At 41.6% G+C, this 11,304-nt stretch overlaps 1 protein-coding gene across 3 annotated transcripts in view; it reads right to left on the bottom strand.

Annotated features, from left to right (window-relative positions):
- Positions 1–201: 201 nt before the first annotated feature.
- mid2 (midline 2) overlaps positions 202–11,304 on the bottom strand; it is a 112,181-nt gene continuing 101,078 nt past the window's right edge. For all 3 annotated transcript variants that reach the window (XM_062394125.1, XM_062394124.1, XM_062394126.1), the window contains 2 exons: positions 3,968–4,175; positions 202–3,605 (listed from right to left, as the gene is read on the bottom strand). In XM_062394125.1, the coding sequence (XP_062250109.1) occupies positions 3,182–3,605; positions 3,968–4,175 (632 nt within the window). In that variant the 3' untranslated portion in view covers positions 202–3,181. The remainder of the gene's footprint in view (positions 3,606–3,967; positions 4,176–11,304) is intronic.

Genomic DNA, 11,304 nt, shown 5'->3' with positions numbered 1-11,304 from the left:
ATCAACAAGCAAACATTTTTTTCAAAAGAAATACAGGGTGTGTGTGTTTCAAAAATTTTGAATAAAGAAATGGATCCCTCCGTCTTCAATCATTTTCATTTTAATGAATCTTCTCCCTTTTGTTCTATGTTCTAAAAGGATGGCATCTTCTTTAATCACAAATGTAAAACAAAAAGGAATCTCCACTCAAACACATCTGGGATTAGGTTTTTTATTGGACTTAAATTCACATAAATAACATTGGTTCATATATATTTTGTATATTATACAACTTTATATAATATATATTTCCCCCTATGATTTACATTCCTCTCTGGCTGAAATTATATCAATGGAAACAGGAAGCCTTGCATGAAAGCAAAGCCAGCTCTTCTTGTGCTGTTTATCAAGGTCCAAATGCCAAAAGGAGAGGACTTCTTTTGAGTTGTAAAAATAATTTCCCAAGTTACACAAACAGTAAAGCAAAAAGAAGAATCTATTGCAATGTTTCTAGAGTATTACACTTCACTACGAGGTGTGGGTAGCTATTGAAAATCATTCACTGTATATATTTTACTGTATTGAATTGTGACACAAAGAAAGGAAGAGCACTGCAAATGGTCTGATATGCATGGCAATGAACGCTTCATGACATTTTTTTTTTCTTTGAGGGGTAAAAAGAGAGAATATGTTTGACTCGAGATAAGAAACCTCATCATGAAGGTAGAAGAGTTATGAACCTGCAGCGAGGTCACGTAATCATGCAGTGACCCAGCCAAGCACACTTGCACAGATGACTTGAGCTTGTCAGTCCGGATCACAAATCAACACTTTTTTCCCCACGATTTTTCATTTTTGAGCTTGTGACCGACATCATTCCGTTAGATGGGCAGATGTCTGGAAGTCAGGTAACATCCACATATCTGCCTGAAGGAAAAATAACCCTTCTGTGATACTGGAACTGCCACCGAGTTATCTTCAACCAGTGGATTATCTCTGTGGCCAGAAGCACTGAGGCGATCACAACCTAAACCGAACCCCCCATGATGGATGCGTCACGCCGTGGCCCCAAACGAACGCTGCAGGTTGAAAGGTAAACTTGGAGGCCATGACGTGTCCGATTTTCACTAGCTCTCCATTGCTCGTCAATAAGTCACCGCAGTCCGGAGCAAATGATCGTGTGTGTGTGTTTGCAGGGTGGCCTGGTTTTTCCCCAAGTCAAGCTAATCGCAGCGCGTCTATAAACGTGACAGTCGACATCAAGGACAAACCCGGTGATGTGTACAAATGAGTAAGAATGGCCATGAAGTGTCCAACGAGACGGTGTGTAAATCTTCTTCCTTTTTTTAACCTCCACTGTCACTTTATCACAACGCCTCCCTACACAACCTCCTACATCTGCATCAACTGTGCCACTATGGAGTGTGGATGCGTGAGTTAAAGCTCAGATGGAGTGAATGAACTGTTGTGTTGTTGTGTCCGATGAAGACAAGTTTTGGTGAAATTGAAAAGAGCTTCTTGAATCACCTAGTCAAACAGTGCGGGATCCTAAAATGTATCATGCATTTATCACGACAAGGCCAACGTAAACAAAAACATGACGTGTGTTGGTGTTTGTGTGTGTGTGCATGTGTGTGTGTTAACAAATCACACAAAACACAATCATGCCATGACATAGTGACAGACAGCAAGTTAAAGTGTTAACCCCCTCCTTCCCTGAAAGAGTTGAAATCAGAGTGAACTTTTTTTTTAATAGAAAAAACAGCTATTATTTGATCTTCTTTTCGTCGTGATAAAAATGTCAACAGCAACATCATAATCATATCCCTGTTCTAAAGAAGATCAGTTTACTATTCGCTATCGAAGAGACGCATGGGGAGGGGAAGTCACTGCTTGTGTTCAAAGCAGCGAAAATAACCTTTTCAACTTTACAGCAAAGTGCTGTGAGGGTCCAGATAAGGTGTTTGCAGCAAACACAAAAAGTAGTTTAAGCATAGTTTTATTGCAATAAACATTTCGATGGTTAATGTCTGGTAACCATCTTTAATTAATAATCATAAATTATTTTGTAAATATGACTGAACCCAATCAGCAGTAGTGCCTGTCGTCACTTTCTCCCCCCCAACACACCTCAGCTCCACCTATTCAAATACTCACAGAGGGGAGGTAGTGTTAATCAAAAAGTGCATGAATAAGTCGAGATTAATAATAAAAGTAAACCATCTTCATCTTTTTTTTCTCATAAATAACACTTTTTTTACTCTAGTGTTCAATAAACCTCTTATTATACAAGTGGAGTAGTCACATGATGCAAATCTGAATCCCCAGTGACCATGTTATTTAATATCTGGGAGCAACATGAACACTTCCTGAAACCTGGAAGCTGCTGGGGTTAAAAACCAGGAGGAAGACCAAGGAACAGATTGAGCAACGACCACGTTCAGGGACAGAGTGTGCACCACGTGAACAGTGACTGAGATATGTCCTTATGACAGAGAGGAGTAATGTCATCAGACTGCTGTTAGTTGAGTGAGCTCCTTCACGTTTGCATCTCAACTCAGGAGAAATGTTTTGGCTGTAAGTAGTTTGTTCTTTGCCTGTTAATGCATGATAAGACAGGGACGTTCAACTAGGGCATGGTGGGGTTAAAGAGTGTTCAGGTTAAATAAACATCAAGTGTTGTGGAGGTCCCCGCAGTAGGGTGGACATTAGTTTTTTGACTTTTTTGAGATAACCTTGATATGACAGATATATGGAGATTTAAAAAGTCTTTATTCAGGTTATGTTCTGGCTGCCTCCTCCTTCTTTTCAGTTTTAATGATGTATTAATGTCACTGTTCACATGTTGCACTTCAAACATTCCCTCCTTGGTCTTCTGCCTCGGGTCAAATCAAGAAGACAATAAATCAAAAAGGAAGACCTTCAATGGTCAAGAAAACCAGGAGTCCTGCTCTGTCCACTCAGACCAAAGCTCACATCCTCCGCGACTCCAGCGCATCAGATGAGTTTCACGTTCCCTGACGTCTTCAGTCAAGAGACCTTGTTCCCATTCACTGATGGATCTTTGAAGCATTGGATGGCTACAAACTGACATTTCTCTGCGCATATTTCCATCTCTTTCTAAGTCCATAAAAACTGACCAGTCCACCCATTATGAAGATCAGAGCAGAACGTAAGTCACCAGGCCCGAGTGGACTCCTTCTCAGTGGCAGGTCTTCATCCCGGTCAAATACGGCGACTCTTGTCGGCACAGGCCCATCTGCTGCTGCTGCTGTTCTTGTAGATCTGAGGCCAAACCATCGACAAAGTCGGGGACGGGCAGCCCTGAGAGGATCATGACCGACTTGTTCCAGATCATGAAGGTGGGTACGACGGGCAGGAGGAAGGAGATTTCAAAGGTGTGAATGTGCTGGGAGTTCATCGCGTCGTGGAAGGACAGCGAGTTGTTGTCATAGTCTAGCAGGACGCCCAGCCGCCTCAGCTGCAGGCTCGCCTCCACCAGCATCTCCTTGCCGTCGTGGCGCACCATAAAGTTGTTATTGCAGCGAGAGAACACCCACGTGGACGAGTTCTTGCCGCTCCATTCGTTCTTTGGGGCTGATTTGTAGGCCACGCCGATGGCATACCTGCGGGGAGGGAATAATTTGGAATGCATTAGTGATCTGAGACTGGTGTCCTCCTTAATAACTTCACTTGCACAGTCAAGCTACCTCGTGCTGAGGACACAGGATAGACAAGGGCCCTTTGGGTGTTTCCTGCATGAATGAGGTCTACTTCACAGCCAATTAGTGAAATTAATATAATGAGGATAAGAGTATACACTTCATGTGGGGAGTGTGTGTGTCTGCTGTGTGTGTCGGGGGGTTTACACAGCAGCCTAGATTTTTACCTCCTTGAAGAAGAAGAATTCAGTTTACAAAACCTCCTTGCAGGCTTATATAATGCATTAGAGTGCGTGTGTGTGTGTGTGTGTGTCTGTGTTTCATACCATGTGGATGCTCCCAGCAGCACCTCCCAGTAGTGGCACCCACTGTCAATGAAGACATTACCCGCTGCTCCATATGAGCCTGTGCCACTGAAGCGCTCGGGGGTGTGACTCTTCTTTAGCGAGCTCTCGTCCTTCTCCATGGTCAGACAGTCGTTGGACAGGCGGAGCTTCTTGTGAGCCGTCTTTGGGTCCAGCTTGAAGGGTTGACCTGCAAAGAGGCAGAACGTTCTATTTAGAGGAGCTGCTACTGTGTTCTGGCGTCGACTGCTGCAAATGATAATCACCTAATCATCATCATCCCTAACAGCAGTATCACCATCACGGTTTCTCAATATAATAGTTCCTCTTCATCTAAAATCACAGTTTCCAAAGTGTGTCTGAATACGATAGAGACAGTAAGTTGAAGGAATATATTGATATCAGCTGCACTATATATAAAATATCGAATTGAAGCCATTAAATAAAAGCAAAACATTTTCCTGATTTCCTGACACCAGAATCTCCTCACAGAACAAAACAGTTCACAAAAAAACAACTTTAATTCTGTGTATTCTTTTGGCCACGGGACACAAAGGTGGGTTATGGGTAATGTAGTCTCAGTAATAACATTGTTTGCGTTTGCCATTTGCAATTTGTGGATTAAGTTTATATGGCAAATGTGTTGCATACAGCTGGTAATTAATACTTCCAGGGACGTTACTGGATGATATTGGTCTTAGATGCAGAGTTATGTGAATATTCTCGTTTGGTCTCAACCTATTAACAACAGTTTTCACATTACACATAGTCAATATGAATATACTGAGAGCATCTTTAAGAATTCTCCCGTCTGAGATAGTAATTACAAACGATCTCAACCGCAGCCTCATTTTTTTTTCCTTCAAAGGAGAAAAAAAATCTTTCTATTTTGGATTCATGAACTCCAAATACTGTCAGAGGGTGAAAGAGCTGAGAGTGAGAATAAAAATTAAAGCATATTTTGAACTGGGAACAGCAGCAAAGTGTGAGTGGGACGAGGAGTGTGAGCAGAGAACATAGACACAAGAGGAGAATGTTTTAAATACAAGGACGAGGGTGTAAACTTCAAAGCCGCTCTCAGCCTTTGGTTAAAAAAACATTCCAGAACAGTAGAGGAAGCCACCCGGCATTCTCCTCCGCGCCTCCCATCACACAGAATCGCAAATTAGCTGAAGGAAATGGCCTTCGCCTCATCCCACTGAGTCGGCCTGTTCAGAGGAAATGCTGCTATCGAGTCGCAACAACTCAATTTGCAATGACAGCAGTAATTTGGGTGTAATGGGTGGAAAATGGAGAGGGCAAAACTAGGTGAGTGGCAGAGAGAGAGAGAGGAGTTAAAAAGTGAGGAGGAGAGGAGAAGTTGAGGGGGATAATTCGAGGCTGAAGATTTGGCAGAAGATCCCCCCCTCTCTCTCTCTCTCGATCTGTGTGAATGTGTGTGTGTCCACGTCCCTTCCAGACCTGACATTTAACTCTGACACCTCTCATCTCATCTCTCAGCCTCCATGAGCCTCCCACGGCTTAATGAGCGACACAATGAGGGCCGCGACTCCCCCTCTTCCCCTCTCTCTCTCTCTCCCTCCCTGTCGTTCACTTCATCTCTCTGCCTCTATTCTCTCATCCTCTCTCGCACACTCTCCTCCAGTAATCCGTGTGGTGAGTGTGTGTTACCGCATGTGGATATGAGACGACGAGGCCAATGTGCTGCTGGCAGCCAATTACATTAATGCGCTCTCTTCTTTGAACTGCTTATCGCTGCCAGCACAGCCATTTCCAAACACTGGGGCTCTGTCATGCCTTTCCAGGGGATGACTCCTTAGAGACCGGGGCTGGGCCCGAGGTTGGGGAAAGGGAGACACACGTGACAGTAGAGACAAGCAGACACCCACCCACACACACACACACACACCAGCTGACATACAGTAAGTGGCCAAGAGGAAATGTTTCGAATCATCATGAGCAGGATTCCTCTAAATGGAAAGAGTCATGCATAACAAGCTTGGGTTTAAATCATGAATTCTCGGTATGTGAGAATAAAAATGCATTTACATAAGCGGTAGGATACTGAGATTATACAGAGGCACTGAACGAGCTGTTGTGTTTGGCTTGCTCCTGTCAAGTTGGCGAACCACGTGTCACCATGCTCCAGATGACACAACCTCTGCCACCAGTCAACAGCTGGACTCCATTGGACTGTTCATATCACAACACATCTGATTAAATAAGTCCAATAACATCACATCTTATCTAATATGCACTATCTTACACATACACACTCCATACAGTTGAAGTTGCCACTACATTTGCGTCATTGAATGTCACACAGCAAAGCTTGTTTTAGTATTGTGATGCATTTCACTTATTTTAGTAAGGGCTTACTACCTTGCTTTTATTTTAATTGAACTATTGCACTGCGGAGCTGAGTTGTCTCTCATCGTCCAACACATTTCATTGTATTGTTGACCCGGTGTTAACGTGCACATGACAAATAAAACTAGAAACTGATCTGAAATGTAAACATTTGATAAATTACATGGATATGGCAAAATCTTCTGAGCTTCGTATGTTCAAGATCTGTTTACTTCACTTCAGTTATAATAATAAAAAAAAAAAATCGAATATTCTGATTACTTTGAATACTTTCAACCTACTCACTAGTAATAAAGCAGCATCTGCATTATAGAAATTCAATTTTTATTTAACTAAAGCATCTGAGTACCTCATCCACCACTGAGGCTCCTTCATGTTGCAGAATTGCCATGAAATGAACAGACCCAGAGTCACAGTGAGCACACTGGTATTTGCGAGCAGCGCTTGGAGAATGTGCCAAATTGGATTTCTTCTGCAGTGCTATGCTGCTGGCCTTAAGGTGTAGGGAACCAGTGTGGAGTAACAGATTAGGAGAACAGACCAGTTCAAAAATAAAAAGTGGATGTTTACAGCACAGAAAGTTCAGATCCAATTTTTTTTACATGCCTGTAGAACACAAGCACACACACACACACACACACACACACACACACACACACACACACACACACACACACACACACACACACACACACACACACACACACACACACACACACACACACACACACACACACACACACACAGAGACACACACACACACACACACACATTGCTGACAGGTTCTTTATCATATATAATACAGACACATCCCACAGACTGGATTCATTAGCAGTGTCTGTGATAGTCTAACTCCACTCTACAGTAACAGGACAGTAATTAAATATGTGTCCAACTGCTCTGACTGGGTTGAAGCTGCACATTGTTTTGTACTCAAGTGTTTAATGGAAAATTTGTAATAAAAAGAATCAAACATCAAGGAAACTAGAATTGCTGCTCTGAGTTAGTTTGCCTTCACCAACCACTGCACTTTCAGTCCACATACCTTGTTTTCCAGAATCATGTGAGTTCACTCTGATCTTTGACGTCTAAAATCCTGTTCAAGATGCCAAACACATGTTTTCTGAGGCCACCGTGCCCTTGACCTAGAACCACTCGAATTCACTCCACATTACCTTCAGTGAATTTTAAAGGATTCCCTGTTTCAAAAGAAGTGCTTCAAGAAGTCACTGTGACCTCGACCTTTGGCCAATAAATCTAATAAATAAATAAACTGGAAATTTTTAATAAATTTGAAAAAAATTCACTCATGGCGTTCTAAAAAGATTGTGTTTGCAATGGATGGACAGACAGAAGTCCAAAATACACAATGCCTTTGGCCACTGGTGGTCAGAGGAGATAAATAAAAGGAGCAACTATTGATGGAACATTTATAAAAAGCTTTTTCATCGCACTTCATTCTGTTGGATCCTTATTGAGACCCCTGCAGTGGGACAGCAGCTTGGTAATACACTTTATTTCCATTCAGTAAAATTGACTGGTGCTCCTCCTTTTCCCTGGCTCATGTTTTTGCTGAGAGATGGATGGAGGTGCCGCTGTGAGATAAATTACATAGTGCTCTCAGGGCACAACAGCACATTTCTACAGGTTCCCACATCTCATGTCGAACTCACAAATCATTCAGTGTCATTAAAATGCATAGTCGCACTTGGCTTCTAATTGACTGATCCGTATGTAATGTGGTATGTAATCTGACGGGGCTGACTACTTTCATGTGCAGCTAAAACACAGATTTACAGTGTTGAGATTAAAAATGCATCCGTCATGAAACCCAGATGGGGAAAGCGTATATCACTGGGGAAGTAAGATGTGCAGAGCATGAACTTCTGGTACACAAGTTCACATTTATTGCCTCTTGACTTATTGTTGCCCAATGTTTTTGTGTCTCTTTCGAAGAAACTTTTCCAAAAGCTGAAAATGTCTTTTGTGTTACAGAAGAGCAAAGACAAACAGGAGGCCATGATCTTTTCCTCCAACTTCACCGTATAATGAACTCGGAGGAGTCTTCTAACACCAGAGCTAGAAAAATAAGGCTTCTCCATCTGCTTAGAATTCAACTGTGATTAATAAGACATTTTTGGAAAGAGAGAGACAGTGCTGGTTTAAGCAAAAGCATGTGAAAGACATTTTTACCTGTGTCAGCACAGTATTAATGTGAATGTACTTAATGAATTGAAGAATAAAATTAAATGTAGACTTAAAGGAATGCCGATCAATATCTTGACTTGGTGATATTGCGGTTCATAACTTTTATGTAGGGCTGACTTAATAATGTGATTCTGACCGTGATCAAAGTCTTTGATCCCAAACTCATTTTTACTTTACTTTCATGTTAATGAAATAACTGATTTACCTGACCCACTCAAATAACACAGCTATAGACTTCTTAATGATACCAACCATATTTTGATGAGCTTCATGATACAAACATTGAAGGTCTGTGTTATTAAATTAAAATGTTTTGACATGATGTGACTGAAAGGTTCATCTGGGACGACATCAGCCCAGTTTTAAATAAGTTCCTTAAAGAATTAACATGTCAGACAATTCACGATTGAAATGTTTACTGCAGCAGCTGAACAGTGAGAGTTCTGAGTGTGGGCTCCGACTTCCCCATATATAATCACATTAATATAATGGGAGCGATGAGCTATCTAGCCCCCCCGTCAGAGCTTACAGGTGGATGCTGGGGGGGTGGAGGGGCTGAATCAACAGGCAGCAGCACCGACGCAGTGCAACAGAGACATCGACTAGCAAAGGGACCGATGAGAAATCTTTGTAGCTTAAATAGAGCATCAAATCAGGAGGGTGTGTATTGTGGAGGGTTTTGGAGAGTGAGCCACGTCACCTGATTAAAGCAACCCGGCTCAAGATGGCTGCCTGAACTAGCTCACAAGCATCGCCCCATTAACGTCTCGCAACCAGCGATAATTGTAATTTTATGGGTTTTTCATTGTTAGCGTTGAAGCTTCGAAATCTGTATTTTTCCTACCGTCATATCTGGACCACTGTAAATAGTTTCACGTTCACACAGGCTAATTCTCTCGGACATATTCAGCATGAAGCTGCACAGCAGGTGGCCTGAAGGAGAGGAGCTGCAACCCTCGCTGGCTGAGGTGGTCAAAACACACAGCAGAGCACAGTGGGGGCGGGCTGTGGCTCAGGAGGGCGAGGCTAAGTGAAAGGTCGGTGGTTTGATCCCTGGCTCGTGTCTTTGTGTAATACACTGATAACTCTATGAATAGTGTGTCGTAGAGGAAATGCTGTTTATAGAAGCTCTGTATGTACTGTAAGTGTGTGATTGGGTGAATGTAAACTGTTTTTAAACTGCTTTGAGTGGCCAATAAAACTTAAAATATAAATACAGTCCATTAACAGTCCACTCAAGTAATGAAAGGATCGGATGCTGATCAGATATTTTTGTCGACACTGAGCCATTAAAATATTCCTGGATCAGGCTTCTCTAACTTTTGCTGTTAAATTCCACATCTAACTCGCTAACTTTAATTAATTTTGCAATGACAGCTGAAATACTGTGTTAATGTTGTAAAACGTACTTTCTTATATCCCTTTAACACATTAAGGTAAAACAATACAAATAAAAATATAAAGCTGTCTGGGGTCTTAGATTGCTCATGTCTATGTTGACAGTCAGAATAAAGAAAATATATTTTTAGCCCACTCAGGTCAGCTTGAAGGTCAATGCCATTATCTGTATGACTGAGGTCACTGATATAGACGTCATCCTCTTCTACCAGGACTGACAACCAGTGAATCACTGAAAAATATGAAATGTTGATTGATCGATTCTATTTTTAACCAGCACAGCTTTACTAGCCTGTATGTCACTGGTTTAACAGACCAGAAAACTCACAGCCCGATCGCATGCATTGTAAAATTTCTAGCTTAATAGGACTCGGGCCCCCTCCTGCGTTCCAAATCTCCACTAACTGGAGCTCTTTGAATTTTAATAGAGTACCCCTCCTCTATGAGATAGCAAGATATTCTGAAACAAAGCGCTGAGACCATGTCAGGAATGCAATACTGGATATGCAGTAAATCCTTTCTGCTGTAAAACTGCTGGTATACTATACTTTCTTTTTGCCATTGAATCCTGTGTAAAGGCCGCGACCAAAAATGGTCTCTAATCCGTCTCACAATACTTTCTTCCTTCAGTGCGTAGAAACAAAAAAGTTTGTTCCAAAATAAATACAAAGCTTTAAAAACTGTTGACACGTTGTTTAAAATAGAAAAAAAAGAGGGTTCTGTTGTTTTCACAGCCCGGCACTGTGTCTGTCAGAAAACGAGCAATAAGCCAATGCATTTGTCGGAACTAGTTTCAGCTGCTCATTATACACATCAGGGGATTACTTACAGCACCAGGGCAGTGTAGTTTGTACCCTCTAAAAAATAAAGTAATGTTCATTATAATGAAAGAATGTGTCATCTAATTCAACAGTTTAGCTTGTTTTGGTTTTGATTTGTCGATAATAAAATGAATCCAAATATCTTTCACCCGTCTAATCCTTTAAGCTGTGCTGTGAAGATGTTGATATCCATTCACTGGTATTGCTACTGGTTGCTTGATATAGTTGGATAATGATTCCTAACTGATTAAAATGATATAATGTGATTTTAGTCTACATATCAGATCCAGTTTCTCTTGGCTTTTTCTCTGTTTTGATTTATAACATTATTATCGTTATTACTGTATTATTATGATTATTATTTCATTTGAGAATCACACACTAGAGGAATGGAAGGGGAAATGTCAGAAAAGAGCAAGGGCGCAGACATGATAAAGATCCTCCACCAGAATCGAGTGGTGGTTCAACCGCCACTCAATGCCTCCTCGTCTCTGCTTTTCTATCATCCTTATCACCTCTCCC

The sequence above is a fragment of the Platichthys flesus genome, chromosome 8, assembly GCF_949316205.1.
Source record: "Platichthys flesus chromosome 8, fPlaFle2.1, whole genome shotgun sequence".
Lineage (NCBI taxonomy): Eukaryota > Metazoa > Chordata > Actinopteri > Pleuronectiformes > Pleuronectidae > Platichthys > Platichthys flesus.
Note: the sequence above shows the minus strand (reverse complement) of the source record. Positions and strands in the feature narration are given on the sequence as shown.